The following is a 17,230-nucleotide window of genomic DNA, read 5'->3' as shown; positions in this document are numbered from 1 at the left end:
GTCACCAGTTGGTCATACTTGTGGTTTCAACTGTAGGTATTGAGTAGGAGGCTAAATTCCTCTATCTCTAGGCACGTTAGTCTATACTCTATAGTATATTGACTAATATTTGATTATTTTTATTACTGAAGTCCAAACAGACAGACCTGTTAGGATTAGGATGTATTTAAGTATCAATAAGGAATGAATACAAAGATGTTTATTTCATACTTTTATTTTTATCATCATCAGAGTAATTTAACTTAACTACGAACTTCATAATTAAAACATGCTTCATGGTCAAAGTAAACTGCAAATTCAAGTCATTGTAAAAGTTATAAAAGTATAATGAAAGCAACAAAATGGAGTAAGGGTCTGAAAGTCTATGTACTCTCTTATTAGTCATAAAATTTTGCTTTCAACATAAGAAGTACTTAGATATATTACAGTCTCTTTAAGTAACCAGATTTAACACTGAAAGAAGCAACCACTCCTAGGACCTGTTCTTTTATGAGTCAGTCATGTTAAATTGTTATATAGTCTGCTCAATCATGATCCATTCTCTGTCTCTTTCGGTCACCATTGCTATCTTCTTTGCTCTGCTTCTCATCAGCTTCTAACACTTTAAGTCTGACCCCAAGAATGCTAGCTCCGTGCAGCACCTTTATAGCCTCATCTGCAGATCTGGCTGAGGCATACTTAACAAACCCATATGTTTTTCCAGGATACACTATAATGTCAATGAAGCTGCCAAACCTGCAGAAAACATCTCTCAAAACAGGTATAGGAGGAGGCTGTGGCTTGAATACTACAAAGCATCTCTTAGCCACTACAGCATTACTGTCCGCTAGACTCTGGATTGGAGGTAACTTCACATTGCAAAACCCTTGATCTTGAGTGGAAGGCTCAGCTATACTGGTTGTGGCTACCTTGATGAGAGAAGACGCTTGGGCTATAGCATCAGCCAGGTGTACCAGGTCACTGGGGGAGCTGCCGGTGTCCATGGCATTCTTTAATGACTGCACCATCTGTGTGAGGTCTGTTGCAGCTCTCGAAATTAAATCAGTATCTGGTTTGACACTAATAATTTCCCCTGAAGGAAACTCAAAGTTGTTCAACCTATCCACTGCACATACAGCATATTTATGCTCAGAATATGTTATGATAGCTTTGCTTGTGTCATTGTAATTGTCTGTTGAATATTCAAGCTTCTCCATACCAGGGATTATGTTAAACAAACTCCCAATGAATCTCTCTGGGAGCTGTGGAGTGACCGTGACACCAACTCTCTTGTAACCCTCAGGCGGGTGGTTTGGTGAAGCCATCATGTGGCGGCTTTCATTGTGGTATCTGTTCTCATTGTTAAACAAGCTACCCTGACTCAAGTGGGGACTGATGCTGTTATATTCAAAATTGTCACGGCTTCTTTTCAACTCATCTTTAGGCACAGCAAAGACGGCTTTATATTTTCTGTCACATTCTTCAAGGGCAATAGCTGCTTCCAAAAATGAGTAATAAATAACATAGGCAAAACTGGATTTCTTCTGGAAATACACTTGGTGAACACCGCCAAACTGTGAAAAATGAGTTCTAATATCATCTTCAGTCTCATTTTTTGGTACAACAATAAACAGTCGGTTCCCATCAAATTTACTTTCAGCCTCATTTCTCTGATTGGCTACCATAACCTTGATAGGTCTGTTGCAGTTGTCTAAGCATTTTAAGTTATATTTTTGTATGGCTCTTGCAGCTGAGGATGTCTTAGTATACTTAATGTATGCGATCCCTTTGAGTTCTCCGGTGCCTTTGTTGACAGGCATATAGAGGGACTCGATGGTGCCGCACTGCTCGAAGGCGGGCCGCAGCTCCGCCTCCGTCAGCTTGGTGGACGTCTTGGGGCACACCACAAACACCCTCGAGAACGGAGGCACATCTTCCTTGCGGTCATCTGGTCGGTCTTTTTGTCTTCTGTCGTTCATTTTGAAGTCAGTTTTGTTGAATAGTAAAGCTCAATGTCGTCGGATGAAGTCGTGAGTTACTTTCAGTCGAATTACTTACAAAAAAATTATGACGAAACCATTATCAAGGCAGCTGGAGCCTGACCTATTCATGCATCGCTATCATGAGGCCCAAAAACCCCAAATAACTGGAAATATATTTCTGTAAGTAAGATATTTAATAAGTCTTGATATGGCTGAAATTAAACGTGAACTTATGTGAAAAAATATTAATTTAAAATGAAATTGATGACAAAATATGACAAATATTGACAAAAGCCAACGAAGAGATAAATCAACTGTGACAGTTGACATTGACAGCAGTTTGCTTGTCATTGTCATTTCACTATAAGAAAGAGTCTGTGTAATAATGCATAGCATTTGCATAGCATATGCATCTTGTCTTCGTGCCAAAAGATCCAGTCAGACGGTCAGACGATTTATTCCCTTCCTCACTGAGCAAATAAACTACCCTTCCTAGTTTTATCATGGATCTCCTCAAGGAACATGAGTAGGTACTTCTCTAACAAGAAGGGCCACCTCGAATAACGACGAGACGCTTACCTGGCTAGTCAGTCTTCAAGTACTGCGCTGTACTGTACCCGCACACTGCATAATCTACTGGCTGGTGCGATGAAGTGACAGTCACTGTTATCCTGCAGTCGGATTGTCAAACCTATCACAGATTATATTTGACGCCGTATGAAATACGATACGATGCGTCAAATCAAACATCAATCAATCAAATCAATACACAGACTACTTAGAAGAACTAACGTGAATCAATAACAAAACAATCTCATATTGCGTCCCAACAAAATTGTGAACTATTTATTATTTACCAACGCAGGTTGGAGGTGTAGCGAAAACAGGCAATAAAAATGCAATACGACAGGGAAAGTTTTTTACAATCTCGCTCCAAGAACGCCAGATACAACCGGCCACTCGAGAGCGATGCCGATGAACTCGACAACTTGTTCAACAAGAAGTTCAAATTCCGCTTCAGCAGCGAGTGGAGGCTGCCCGACGCCGGCGCGTGGTTCGCCGAGCCGCCGTGGACCGTGAAGGAGCTGAGCACGCTCAAGTCGCGTCTGAACTTCCACAAGAGCCAGCTGAATGACTTCAACATCGAGGAGTGGAGCGCGCACACGCGGCGCCGCAACCCCGCCGGCGACGTGAGCTGGCGGATCCGCTCGCAGATCAACCCCGAGTTCCTCACGCAAGCCTGGACCAAGTTCTATGAGTGTGCCTACACATACAACATCATAGCTGAAAAAGCCAAGTCGAGCAGAAAAATGGTGTCATTGCACTTGTGTGAGGCGCCTGGCGCCTTCATCGCATCCTTGAATCATTACTTGAAGAGTCACTATCCAAATATTGAGGTAAGCTACTCAAAATTTATTATAAATGTACACATTTGCCTTGTTGGCTTACAGCTGTGTAAATATGTGCTACTGTACCATTCCAAAGATATCTTCTATGTAACTACACTACTACATAATATGTATAAAGTATAGACTACTACATATTTTCTTTCATGATCTTGGTGTATCTTAATCCTCTAAAGAAGTAAACAAATATTTATATTATTTCAGTGGCAATGGATCGCAAGCACTCTGAATCCGTACTACGAGGGCAACTCTCCATCCAACATGATCAGTGATGATCGCTTCATGTTCCACACGCTGGATCACTGGGAGTTCGGCCGCGACAACACCGGCAACCTCATGGACTGGGAAAACTCACAGTCCATCATCAGGAGAGCTAAGGAACTTGGTGAAGTTAGTATATTCTGTCACAAAATATACATAGAAATATACAAATAGGTGGTAAATTAACCAAAAAATAAACAAATGTATTCAATGGTTTTATGTGGAAAAAGGAGCAGTCTCAGACATGTTGTGAAACAATGCTGGTTTACAGTCTGCACCTACCTAGCTAAAATAAAATTTTAACCTAATCATGATAGATACTATGAAAAATTACCTCCTATCTGATTCAGATTTATTTATAGAATGTAATTTTAATTGTTTTCACTTTCTTTTTTCTTCTTCCAGGTGTTGCTGGTGACTGCAGATGGCTCCATAGACTGTCTGCAGAAGCCGGATGCACAGGAGGAGGTGACTTCTCCACTGCACTACTGCGAGATAGTCACAGCCCTGCAGGCACTCAGTGAAGGTAAACATGTTATTACTTACTAGCTGTTCCCGCAAGCTTTGCTTGGCCTTAAAATTTTTCTTGTGGGAATTCCGGCATAAAAAGTAGCCTATGTTCTTTGTCACGGCCTAGACCATATACCAAATTTCATTCAAATCGGTTCAGTAGTTTTGGCGTGAAAGAGTAACAGACAGACAGACAGACACAGTTACTTTCACATTTATAATATTAGTTAGGATATAATATTGAAATTGATACATTTCCCTTATAAAATGTAAGTATTAAAAATTATGCATTATTCAGCTATAAAGGTGACTTGCACCAAACATTTTAACTTTATTAAATCTATTGCTGTCCTGCTCAATCAGTATACTGTCAAAGCAAAAGAGCAATAAATTTAATTTTGTTTAAATGTTTGGTGCAAATCACCCTAAATAAATTGCATAAAATTTAATTTACAACTCAAATAACTATCCCTTTCTGATTTTATGACATAAATTAATTACTCAAAATATATTTTTTTCCAGGTGGAACCCTAATATTCAAGCTGTTCACGTTGTTCGAGCACTCCACGGTGAGCCTGATGTACTTGATCAACCACCTGTTCGAGGAAGTGAACATCTACAAGCCGGTGACGTCACGGCAGGGCAACTCGGAGGTCTACGCCGTCTGCCTCAAGTACCGGGGCAGCGGAAACCTGCAACCCTACCTGCCAGTGCTGCGGTCCGGCTATGGCAGTGACCTGTATTGTGAAAAGTCATTGTTTTCATTGCAACACATACCGCAAGACTTCCTGAAGCAGATAGAGGAGTGTGCGTACTACTTCTGCTCCATCCAGTGCCAGGTCATCAACAACAACCTGCAGGCGTACCTCACGCGGAACAGCATAGCGTTCCAGGTGGACGTCAAGAAGATAAAGAGCTGGGTGGCGACTGCGTTCCTAGCGCAGTACGAGCTGAGGCCCCTGCCGTGTGACCAGGAGATCATGCGGGGCGCACTGCATCAGGAGGACCACAAGTTGAACACCAACCCGCGCTACCACCGGGGCTCCTACTCCGAGCGACAGTCGTACACTGGAATGACGTTGAAGGAGAAGTGTAAAAACTTGGGATCGTTCCTACATACAGACATATTTCTCAAGCCAGAGATCTTTATTAACGAGCCGGTGCGGTGGGTGGAGATGTATGAGGGTGGCGCGGATCTACCGCTCGCGTTCACCTACGGGAAGCCGCTGCAAGCGGTGAACAGCTCCAAGTTTATATTTGTGCCGATTTACAAGCTGTATCTCCAGATTATGGGCGAGCCGGAGTTCAAAGATACAGTAGTGAGCCACGACAGCAGAATGGATACTTGCACAGACTTGGCATATTTGCAGTGCGATACTGAGGACTGGAGGGTTCTCTCGTTCCCAGTGCTTAATCTTGATGAAGACTATGCGACGTATGAAAAAAAGTGTTTCGCCACGCTTCTTGAGAACCTAGAACAACTGTCTGCTGGAGATTCCTTGTTTTTGAGAAATTTTAACACATTGACTCATTTTAATATAAGTGTGTTGTTTATTTTGTGTAAGAAATGCTTTGAGAAGCTAGGCCTCACTTCGGACAATGGAATAGTACTCCATAATTTAGTGAACAAAAATGCATGTTCTGTGTATTTAAATAAGATAAAGAACGAATGTGATTCCGTGAGGTCTGACGCCAAGGACGTGTTGAGCGCGCTGCCGGTACAGATAACCAACTCCGAACAATTCTTTAACAATATTGTGTTCTACAACAACACATTCTATAGAAACAAATGTGTGAAATATCTGTGCGCTATCGAGCAACGAATAAACTAAATATAAGTGATAATTTTAATAAAATGAAAATATTTATGGAATCCATTATTACTGTATATCATTGATACCCTCATCTATTATAACTAATAAGTTATCCTGTAATCAGTACTCTTAGTAAATAAATAAAAATCTTTACAGGAAATCAAAGTGCAATATATGACAAAATCGATTTATTAGTAAAATTAAATTAAAGTCATTAGGAAAAATATAAATGCAACAATGAAACCCGGAGTATCATCATATATCACATAACTTTGTACATAATTTATTTTTACATCATTATAAAAGTACTTATCAACTTTTACAAAATTCACCTAACGTTATATTTAGTAGCGATATTCCGAATTCCATAACAAGTAACCGTTAACGTAATTGTTTACAATGGAGAATACTGTATCATGCTCTTTATATCTTTCAGCAGCACTTCTAGGAAACATCTCTGTGATGGAGGTTGGTCCTGAAAAAAATATATGTATAAGTAGGCATTTGATAGAAAACGATAGCTGTGGGGATGAATAGAATATTTCATTTGATTTATTGGTGAAAAGTAAAGTATCTCACTTTGATAAATGATTAACTATAACATAGTTTAATAATTAGACCATGATTAACTCTTCATCAGCCTATAGCAGTCCACTGCTGGACGTAGGCCTCTCCCAAAGCACGCCACTAGATGCGATCTTTAGCTTTCCGCATCCAACCATAACCAGCCACATTTCACAAGTCGTCACCCCATCTAACCGGAATAAAATATTTCATTTCATTTATTGGTGAAAAGTAATAGTATGTCACTTTGATAAATGATTAACTATAACATAGTTTAATAATTAGACCATGATTAACTAATATCAATGAACTAGCACCACGGCTCACAAGGTCGGCAAGTGAAATGAAATGAAATCGTTTATTAAATTACTTGACCGTCACTGGAAGCTATATTAATGAGAGAGCATTTCCGTTTCCGTCGAAGACTATCCAGTAACCTTCCTCTTTGTGTGTCAATTCCGGTGCTCAGTGGCGCCACCTGGCGGTCGTGCGGTGCAACTTTACTTCGTAAGTTGCTCACCGCGCCCTTCCCTCATTGGCGTTTTAAACTCCGTCGAGGCAACATCGTGCGCAGCAGACTGTCTCTGCGACCGTTTAAATATTAAATTTAAAAAATATATTTTAAATTCAGTGTTGAAAAAGTTCGAACAAAATTTAAAAGTGTAAGTGTAGCACCTACATGTAAGTAACCTTTTAATATTTTTTAAACAACTGGCTTTTAAATTTACATGATCTATACGGCACAAGATCATTTAATTTAACGGTTTCCCGTTCGGATCTTGTTATTAGTGTATATTAGACCAGTTAAAAGATATTTTAATTTTGTTTTTCGTTAAAATCATCCTACCCTCATGTTTGAGGTAAAAGTTTAGTTAAGATTAGTTGTGTACCGGTGTTATTATTGCAGTAGTACCTAATATGGAGCCTGTGCCGGGCCCGAGTCATGGGTCGGTCCCTGTGCCAGACCGGGACGGAGGCACCCCCCCGCGCCGCCGCCGCCGCCGTCGCCGCGTCAGCAGCAGCAGCAGCTCCAGCAGCTGCTCGTCCAGCTCCAGCGACACGTGCTCGTCTGCGAAACGCAGCAAGCGCTCCCGCCGGCACCGCCGTAAGAAGAGTAAGCACGAGAGTCGTACTGATCAAAGGATGGATCAGCTGTTCAAGGAACTGGGTGAGCTTCGCAAATATATTACTCCTTCTGGCAATACCGACTTGCCGTGTGACGGCATGCAGGACAATGACGCAACATCAGTATGCTCTGGAGTTAGCGGGCATCTTTATGATAGCGTTGCAGGTTCACAAGACCTCGACCAACGAGAGGAAAGTCCTAAACTGACGAAAGATTTCACTTTTAGTCTGGAAACTAAATTAAAAGAACCTTCCATTCCAAAAACACCTGACGTTTTTCTAAAGATGCTTTCTGATGTCCAGCGCCTTGGTAGCACTGCTTGGTCAGAGGTTAGGTACGCCGACACGCAGAAGACTTATAATCATACTCCAGGCTTCATAGACCTCGAAACAAACGAGGAGGTGAAAATGTATGATACCTTGCGTAATCAAGCAAATACAGAGAAGGCCTATGCTGCCATCACTTACTGCGTACTAAAGCAAAAAGAGGCATTACAAGAAAACTTACGTAATATTTTAACCTGGGCAAAAGATAATGATGGTATAACGTTTGATACTCTAAATAATAAGATTGATGAGTTGTTCCAAAGTGGCAGTTTCCATAAAATTACATCAGACTTATTACAATTAGTCTGCGGTCACCGGGCAGAAAGCATAGAGATGCGTCGAGACGCTATTACCACTCAGGTTCGGGACCCGTTAGTCAAAGCCACCCTTTCTAGGATACCACCGTCTTCCACATACTTGTTTGAGTCTGAATCTTTCACCGCTGCGTTAGAAAAGGCTGGTGGGGTCCGCAAGGCATTCTGGCCACCGAGGTCAGAACAACAAGCCCAAAAATCAAGTCAGGGTAACAGCCGCCCCTCGCGGGGGCAGGCGACCCGGAGACAAGCAGTTCCATCGCGTGGAGCTCATGGCTTTCAAGAGCCACATTATGTGTCTGGGCCATCTTACAACCCACCCTCGCGGGGTGGATACAAATCTAGTGCCCCCACGCAAAGAACTCAACAACTAAGGGTCGATAATAGCTCATATTCAAGAGCGCCCTTTCAAAATCGAGGCTCGCGGCCCGATAGTGGGAGTTCTAGGGGAAGACAGAGTACCCAAAGGGGAAACAAGACAAGACATAGGGGGTATAAACAATGACTCAGCTCCATTCCAAGCAGGTCAGTTAGCACAATACCAAAATCAGTGGCAACTAATGGGAGCACCAACGATTATTTTGAAATTGATCCAGGGGTATCGCATACCGTTTTGGCAAAAGCCTCCGTTAATTTTTCCAAATGTAAACAAAGGTCCATTTCACACACCTGTCTCGAACGAAATGTCTGCAGTCGTGGAAAAAATGAAATCGCAGGGCATTTTAAAAATAGCTCAACCGTCCCCAAGTTTCATATCCCCCATGTTTCTGGTACCGAAGGCGGACGGATCAGCCCGCCCCATTTTCAATCTCAAAGCTCTGAATTACTACGTCATGACAGAACCCTTTCATTTGATAAACATGTATCGCGTCCCAGACTTTCTACAACCCCAAGACTGGCTTTGCAAGATCGACCTTTCCTAAGCATACTTCCATCTGAAAGTCACGAAGTCACAGAGGCGCTTTCTTCGCCTAATATACAATCAAGAACTGTTAGAGATGACCTCCTTACCGTTCGGTCTGAGCACGGCTCCCAAAACTTTTTCAATCCTATCAAACTGGGTCGCCCAAATGTTGCGAGACAAGTGGAACGTCAGGATATTAGTATTCCTGGACGACTATTTGATCGTACATCAGGAGATAGATATACTTCAGGAACATGTTCGACTAACAGTACATACATTACAGACGTTAGGATGGGTAATAAATTTCGAGAAGTCAGTTCTCCAGCCTCAAAAGAGTATAATATACCTAGGTATTCTATGGGCACCTTGGGAAAATCACAAATCGTTGCCACAGGAAAAGATTGTTTCCATGAGACAAAAGATCAGTCGTGTTCTCGATCAAGACACAGTAAACATAAAAGACGTCCAGAAAATAGTGGGGTTACTGAACTTCGCCAGTTTTGTCGTACCACGGGGTCGTCTAAATCATCGACACTTAATAATGTTCCTAAATACCATACCGCCCAACTCGACAAAAACTTACACACTAACTGTAGATGTCATCGCAGAACTAAAGTGGTGGATACAGAATTGCCAAATGTCGTCTCTATTGCATCAACCACCTCCGGTAAACTTCCTGACCACGGATGCCTCGGACGAGGCCTGGGGCGCCCAACTAAACCACCTAGCCCTATCGGGAACTTGGTCTCTTCAGGACCAAAAGTTGCACTGCAACCAAAAAGAGATGCTTGCAATTCTGTATGCCCTTCAGAGTCAAGCCCACACAATTTCCGGCAGGTCGTTATTAATTCAATGCGACAACAAAACCGCAGTCGCTCATTTAAAGAAAGAGGGAGGCACCAAATCACCACCTCTAATGGAATTGACTTATCAAATCCTGAGCTTGCTAGACCATTACCAGATAGTGTTCAGCATACACTATCTACCAGGCAGATACAACAGTAATGCCGACAGTCTGTCGCGACACAAACTACCCCCGGAGTGGCATCTTTTGCCAGCGTGTATGCAGACCATATTTTCAAAATGGGGAACTCCAGTGATCGACCTGTTCGCCTCAGCCACCGCGCACGTAGTCTGCAATTATGCAACTCGAGATCTTACAGATCACCAAGCCCTTCTTCACGATGCGTTCAGCGTGACCTGGCATTACCAGCTTGCGTGGATTTTCCCACCACCGTTCTTGATCCCAAAAGTACTGATGCACCTGAATCACTCAACAGGAGTATACTTAATAGTTGCACCCCGGTGGGAGAAAGTGTTCTGGCGAGCAGATCTAAGAGCCAGAGCCCTATCTGCCCCAATGACTCTGAAGAACCTACAGAAACACCTAGTAGACACCTCGACAGGCCTCGCTCCCCCGCAAGTAGACGAGATTGTTCTAGAGGTGTGGAGATGTGGGGGTGGTCCCAGGTGATAGAGTCATGGAACACTGATCAAATATCACTTTTGAAGGACTCATGGCGGCAGTCAACTTTAAAAACTTACCAAATCGCTTGGAAGAGGTGGGTAACTTGGTGTAGTAGAAAACAGTTGGATGCAAAAAACCCTACAGGTTCAGAATTGGCACAGTTCTTATCCGATTTATATTTAGTTAATATACTGTCTTACAATACAATTCTTTTGCATAAATCCGTGGTTTCCACCCTTTGCAATACCGAAATATCGAGTGTTTTAAGTTCGCATGTGTTAGTAAAACACGTGCTAAAATCAATTGCTCTAAAAAATCCGAAGGTAAATAATAAATCACCAATTTGGGACGTAAGCAAATTAATTTCCTTTATATCTAACTACGCAATTGACCAAAATAATACTTTTCAAGTATCCCGTCATACGGCTATACTCCTTTTGCTATGCTCCGGTAGGCGTATTCATGATTTAACGTTACTTGCAGTTGATTTGGATCATTATGTAAAATCGGATCAATTTGTAATATTTTGGCCACAATTTGGTTCAAAGACCGACAACAGTAACTATAGTCAGTCCGGCTGGAAGTTACTAGTCAACGAAAATAATTTAAATCTGAATCCCCCCTTTTGGATAGATAGGACTATCACGTTATTGCAGGAGCGACGTGAAGTATCAGGAACTGATAATCTTTTCATTACTGTAAGGGGGGTGACAAAACCAGCTTCACGTACAGTGATCGCAGGATGGGTTAAAACTATATTTAAGGAAGCCGATATTGAAGCTAGCCCAGGAAGTGTTAGATCTGCAGTAGCTTCTAAGAGTTGGTTTGAAAATCAACATATTGATGATATTCTGGCTCGCGGTAACTGGAGGTCAGCCAATACTTTTAGGAAGTTTTACAGACGTGAAATAAGAATGAATTGTAATAATCAGTCTAGTAGTGTCACACGATTATTTAATCCTATTGATTCTTGATGTTAACTAATTGTTAATTTAAATAATGATTATAGTTCATTACTGTAGTTTAATTAATAAGTGTTCCTAACATAACATTATTTTATATCTAATCACAGGCCTTGTACCTACCTTGATTATATGATTCTTAAATAAAGAGAAAAATGCTAATAATACATTGTCTTTTAATATGTTTAGTCACATTGGCGATCTCAATTACAGAAGCAGTGGCGTCACCAGGCGATAACAAACAGGTCTCATTAATATAGCTTCCAGTGACGGTCAAGTAATTTAATAGCAGCGTTTTACCTGAAATAAAACGCATATTAAAGTACTTACCTAACTGGAAGCTTTAAGTCATTTCTGCCTGGTGAATTCGAGCCAATAAGGGAAGGGCGCGGTGAGCAACTTACGAAGTAAAGTTGCACCGCACGACCGCCAGGTGGCGCCACTGAGCACCGGAATTGACACACAAAGAGGAAGGTTACTGGATAGTCTTCGACGGAAACGGAAATGCTCTCTCATTAATATAGCTTCCAGTTAGGTAAGTACTTTAATATGCGTTTTATTTCAGGTAAAACGCTGCTATTTTCGACGTAGAATATTAGAATGACTTGTCAAAAGTCATAATATTACTCTACCACCATTTCACAAAGGCCCCGTCATTAAGGAGGAAAGAAATGGCGAAAGAAGAAGGCAAGTGAAGTGTCAGTAGCAGCAACACCAGCACGTACGGTCATGTGCAGAGAAACCTGTCCCCCTCTCATAGTAACAATGCTTCTGAGAGGGGTCAGATTTATCTGCCCCTTACTGTACCTTGGCGGTCTCGAGCAGCTGCTCCGTGAAGCGCTCGTTGAACACGGCCACCAGCCCCTTGCGCAGCGCCGGCAGCTCGTCGCCGCACGCGCCGCGCAGCGGGTGGCCCGGCGTGCACGCTGCAGGGGAACAAAACAACATTATTGCCATTAAATAGGTGGTAGAGTCCGACAAATACTAAAGAAACAATAATAATAAATCATTTATTGCAAACTGTAAGTCCATAAAAAGTTAGTAACATAAATTTCTTAAAATATAAATATTAGTAAGACAGGTACAAAAACAAAAACAATATTAAATAACTAAAACAAAGTAAAAACAACATAGAAACTTAAATTAAACATGCAAGGCCACCCAGTGCTGCCATATCGGGGAATCATAACGACAATTCCACAAAAAAAAGAACTTCGACAGGCAGCTGAGATGTCAAACGTGCGCATTTAGATTTGCACCGTAAGCACACTTTACTCAATCCGAGCGAGCGATTCTACATCGCAGCTTCTTTATCAATCAAATAAAAAATATTTTTCTTGTAACTAACCACGGAGGCAACTTATAACGGCACGTTAGTAAAAAATACTTTCTTCTCGCAAGGACAGAACCCAGCATGTTGGCCAGCCAGCAGCATCTTACTTTCTTCTTCTAACATACAATCTCACCAGTCCTTAAATAATTCGGCAGCAAGGAGGCCAAGAGATACAATCCTACTTCACTGGCCAGCCGGCAGTATTTCAGCGGCTCGCATCTCGCACGCTCCTCTTAACTACTTTCTTTTTCCTTTCTTTTTCTTTATCTTCTAACTCACCAGTCCTTAAATAAGTCGGCAGCAAGGAGGCCACAAGACATAGTCCGACCTCACTGGCCAGCCGGCAGTATCGGATCGCCTTGCGTCGGCCGAGCCACGCTACTAGAAACTTATTTTTTTTACGAATCTAACTCACCAGTCCTCAAATAAGTCGGCAGCAAGGAGGCCACGAGACACAGTCCGACCTCGCTCGCCAGCCGGCAGTATCTCAGCGCCTTGCGTCGGAGCGCGGCGCGGGCACGGAGGTGCGCGGCGGCGGCGGCGCGCACGGCGGCCGGCGCGGTCAGCGTGCAGTCGGGGGGCAGCAGCTTCTTCATGTCTGTGAAGAGGGGTTGCAGAGTTAGTAAAGTTCCAATATAACAGTTGTGGATGTGGCATTGGTTATGTAACTTCCGTGAATAAAGAAAACATATGAAAACGCCGGACACGTGCTATCTCGCCGTAGTGTCTCTTTCTTTTTTCGCACTTATGTTGTTACTACCGTTTTCATATTTTTTCGAAATTTGCGCAAAGGATTTGTCCAAAGAATATTACCGGCAACCAATTTACGCACAAAGTCGTATTATTATCAAGAGAAAGCGATAACAGTCATACCATACACCAAAAAGATTTCCCCAAATCCATATCAACAAACAGCGCACTCACCGTCCAGCGTCATGGTGTGCACGTTGTCGCGCTGGTGCTCGGCCGTGGCCAGCAGCTTGCCCTGCGCCAGGCAGCGCCGCACCGCGCCCTGCGTCAGCGCGAGGACCGCCCCGCAGTCCGCGCCGCCGTCTGAGGCGCCGCCCAGGGACGGAGGGAAGAGAGTGTGCGTCGTGTCCTTGTCTAGGATGTTGCGCGCGTAGAGCACTAGGTTGCAGACTATCTGGAATTGTTGTTTGGATTGGTTAAAATGGCTTTAATTTTGTTATGGTTTGTTTCGGTGACAATAACAAAATTTAAGTCGATTTTTTTATTATTTAAAACCGAGAAATACGAATTCCTCTTAAAAGTATCTCATGATAGTGGTGTCCAGATGTAAGTCGTTGAAATGTGCATAGGCAGTATCAGTGCTCTCTATCTCTACTCGTCTTCGCTTTGGACACCATCCGCATTCGTGATGTGGCTCACACATGACCAAAACTTACAGACGACTATAGATAAAGTGTAGAAGTTACCTTGTGATAAACAATATTGTCGTGATCGTCCTCGCTGGCGGGGTTGGCGAAGCGCGGGATGAGCGCCAGCATCAGCGCCTGGATGCGAGCGATGCCCGCCGCCGCGTGCTGTGGGGGGGAAGAATGGTTTGTGTGACATATGGACAATGGTTATTTAATATAGAATAGAAGAACACAAAGAGCCAATTAGACCAATAGCGGCCGAGCGATGTGGAGCAGTATTGGTCTATTATTGCGCGCACCTACACATTAAACCTCACTCTTGATTTCCAAGCGGATCTAATATCTCGTTCCTTTGTCGTGGTCCAAAGTGTACTATGCACAAAGATTCCATTCGAGAGAACCAGGTGAAGGTACTTACTCCCCAACAGAAAATAGAACGGATACAATAAAATATAATAGTGTACCTGGAAGGAGGTGTCGGCCTGCGCGGCGGCCAGCACCTGGCGGTTGGAGGCGCGCGCGATCACCGACGTGATGGCCTCCACCTCGATGAGAAGCCCGGCCGGGGAACTCGGGTGCGCCGCTCTGTAGGATAATATAGTGGAGTTAGATATGTTGTGTATCTGTGTAAGGGTTGTTGAAAAATGGTTCTGTAAAAAGTAAGCGCAATACACAGACAGGGCAGATATTTGTTTAAACACAGATATTTGTTCTCGGGTCTTGGGTGTTGATATTTATATTTAGTATCTATCTATCTATGTATTTGTGTAGATATATCAGCTGTCCGACACCCATAACACAGGTTCTACCTAGCTTGGGGTCGGATGGCCGCGTGTGAGATGTCCCCACATATTATTATTATATTATTATACACAAAAAAATGCTGTTTTCTTTGTCAGTCGGTGACTGAAGGTAAAGCGCCAAGACTTCGAACCCTTGAAACATAAACCGAAAAAAAATTGAAACAGGAGGGTCACTCTAATTGGCAAACAACGAACAAACGAGAGATATCATGCAATCGGAACGTTGAAAAGGACCAGTTAGAGTGATGACAAGGTAGAATCTACCTTTTTTCGAAAGCTCCCAGATCAACGACGACATTAACACATACCTGAGCACCATGTCCACGCACTCCACGTGGCTGAGCAGCACGTGCAGCACGTGCAGCACGCAGCTGTGGTTGTGCGTGCCGAGTGACGTCAGCAGCGCGTCGCATAAGGAGAGGGCCGGCAGCAGGATCTGCCGGAATCTGCGGAGGAGGTGTGAAGTTATTGAGAGGACTCATGGACATTGTACATAACTGTGGGGAAATTAGAGGCAGATCACTGGTTTTACCCGTTTATTTTAATTAATAACTTGCGAGTGCACACAACACGACAACATGGTTCTAATCAGAATCGCCAATGGCGCCATCTACCTTTTCTATCACCTTACTCGCTCACTCATACTATCTCACTTCCACATAACGTTGAGGTAAGGGCAATCATACAGAAGAAATAATAACGAATATCATGTTCCTATATGTGTTCCACGTGAACGTACCTTGCGAGTCACCTCTGACACCCCATGGGGGATTAAAGTGGCTTCTTTAGCTTATTATAGTGCCGAGCTTATTCAACAGCTAATTTACTCTGCTTCAATTTTATTAAATAACATCAACTATAGCATACATAACTCCAAGACAAAAACTCTCACCTATCAGCGGCAGAAGGCAGGAAGCTATGCGTGTTGCTACTGGGCATGTGCACATCGGGATGGCAGTCGAGAGCCTTCAGCTGCGCGAGGCACGCCAGCGCGCCGCCGCACAGCGCGCCCGCCGCGCCCGCGCCGCTGTGCGCCAGCTTGATGATCAGCGCCATCTTGGATTCATACACGTAGAGGACTCGGAGCGACTTCGGGTTGGGTTCCAGCGCCTGCGGGGGAAATTGGGATGGTGAAATAGTGTTTAGCTAATTAAATTACTTTCACCTAAAGTCTGTTTTGTTGTCCGTTGTGTCGATTGTCCCGCGATTATGTTGTTCTATTGGGGGACAATCGACTGGTGATGAACAGTTCAGAATCTGTTAATTTGTAAATATTGAAAAAAAACAGACTTTAAAAATTATACCTCATCAATGTGAGAGAGATAGCGAATAGAGGGGCTGGCCTAGTAATGTGCCCTAATTCCAGGGTTGGCACTGACCTGCTGCAGCCCCGCATCGTCTTGCAGCAGGCTGTCCACGAGGCTGCGCAGGTAGCCCTGGCCGGTCAGCGTGCGCGCGCACTCGCTCTGCGGACACAGCTCCGCCAGCGTCTCCAGGCAACTCAGCGCCACCTGAAATGTACGTTTATTTGTTTGTGAATTTTTAGGTATGCATACATGTTACACTACATTAAAGTGCAGGAAAGAGAAGTAGAAAATTATGATAAATGTAGAATTTTTATTTAATTTATTTTTAGAAAAAAAATATTGTTCATATCAATTTATTTTACAAGTTTAAACAAAGGCGGAATTATTGACTAAAAGCGCGATTTCTTTCAGTCTTACCATAACTTGTCTTGGGGGGCTTGTCGCTCACGTCCGTAGGTACAAACCCTAGTTACCCTACACGTGCCCCCTGGGTGGTGCTAACGAGTGACAACGCCGAATGTCGGGCGGCGGTAAATCGACCCGACCTCCTCTCCTAGCAGAGGCGGCGATCTCCCGCCGTAAAAAAGGAGAATCACCAACACGCCTGCCAAGCGCGGTGATTATGGCAAAAACACCTCCTAATGATGGAAAAACCAAAGCCCCGGCCCCCAGTCCCCGGCAGCCCCGCTATCCCGGACTCCGGTAGCGGTCACGGTAACGGCGGGGCAGGGGGTGCGAAGAATCTCCGGCAGAGAGTCGGCTACCAGCCCAACCGACCCTTGCACCTGGCAA

General features: G+C 43.5%; 3 protein-coding genes across 3 annotated transcripts in view; 1 reads left to right on the top strand and 2 right to left on the bottom strand.

Moving 5' to 3' along the window:
• Positions 1-524: 524 nt before the first annotated feature.
• Positions 525-1,958, bottom strand: LOC105391861 (RNA-binding protein 45). Its single transcript, XM_011563423.3, has one exon. The coding sequence runs from the start codon at positions 1,956-1,958 to the stop codon at positions 525-527; it is 1,434 nt and encodes a 477-aa protein (XP_011561725.3).
• Positions 1,959-2,738: 780 nt separating this feature from the next.
• On the top strand, positions 2,739-6,018 carry LOC105391860 (cap-specific mRNA (nucleoside-2'-O-)-methyltransferase 2). The gene is made up of 4 exons (XM_011563421.3): positions 2,739-3,358; positions 3,572-3,757; positions 4,034-4,154; positions 4,661-6,018. The coding sequence occupies exons 1-4, from the start codon at positions 2,858-2,860 to the stop codon at positions 5,968-5,970; spliced, it is 2,118 nt and encodes a 705-aa protein (XP_011561723.3). The 5' UTR covers positions 2,739-2,857; the 3' UTR covers positions 5,971-6,018.
• Positions 6,019-6,125: 107 nt separating this feature from the next.
• The window catches only part of LOC105383681 (nuclear pore complex protein Nup205), a 35,742-nt gene continuing 24,637 nt past the window's right edge, over positions 6,126-17,230 (bottom strand). Inside the window, exons 28-36 of the mRNA XM_048626072.1 lie at positions 16,511-16,642; positions 16,024-16,241; positions 15,440-15,577; positions 14,793-14,913; positions 14,386-14,493; positions 13,874-14,093; positions 13,365-13,547; positions 12,424-12,542; positions 6,126-6,427 (exon numbers count right to left, since the gene is read on the bottom strand). Coding sequence (XP_048482029.1) covers positions 6,347-6,427; positions 12,424-12,542; positions 13,365-13,547; positions 13,874-14,093; positions 14,386-14,493; positions 14,793-14,913; positions 15,440-15,577; positions 16,024-16,241; positions 16,511-16,642 — 1,320 coding nt within the window. The 3' untranslated portion in view covers positions 6,126-6,346. The remainder of the gene's footprint in view (positions 6,428-12,423; positions 12,543-13,364; positions 13,548-13,873; positions 14,094-14,385; positions 14,494-14,792; positions 14,914-15,439; positions 15,578-16,023; positions 16,242-16,510; positions 16,643-17,230) is intronic.

Source organism: Plutella xylostella, chromosome 15, assembly GCF_932276165.1.
Source record: "Plutella xylostella chromosome 15, ilPluXylo3.1, whole genome shotgun sequence".
NCBI lineage: Eukaryota > Metazoa > Arthropoda > Insecta > Lepidoptera > Plutellidae > Plutella > Plutella xylostella.
This window is presented reverse-complemented; position numbering and strand designations above follow the sequence as displayed.

What these genes read in the sequence shown, in the direction of transcription:
- LOC105391861 (XM_011563423.3), bottom strand. Translation starts at nt 1,958, where the DNA reads ATGAACGACAGAAGACAAAAAGACCGACCAGATGACCGCAAGGAAGAT.
- LOC105391860 (XM_011563421.3), top strand. Translation starts at nt 2,858, where the DNA reads ATGCAATACGACAGGGAAAGTTTTTTACAATCTCGCTCCAAGAACGCC. An exon ending in GTCACTATCCAAATATTGAG is followed by an intron (nt 3,359 to 3,571) that starts GTAAGCTACTCA and finishes ATATTATTTCAG; the next exon opens with TGGCAATGGATCGCAAGCAC. An exon ending in CCTGCAGGCACTCAGTGAAG is followed by an intron (nt 4,155 to 4,660) that starts GTAAACATGTTA and finishes ATTTTTTTCCAG; the next exon opens with GTGGAACCCTAATATTCAAG.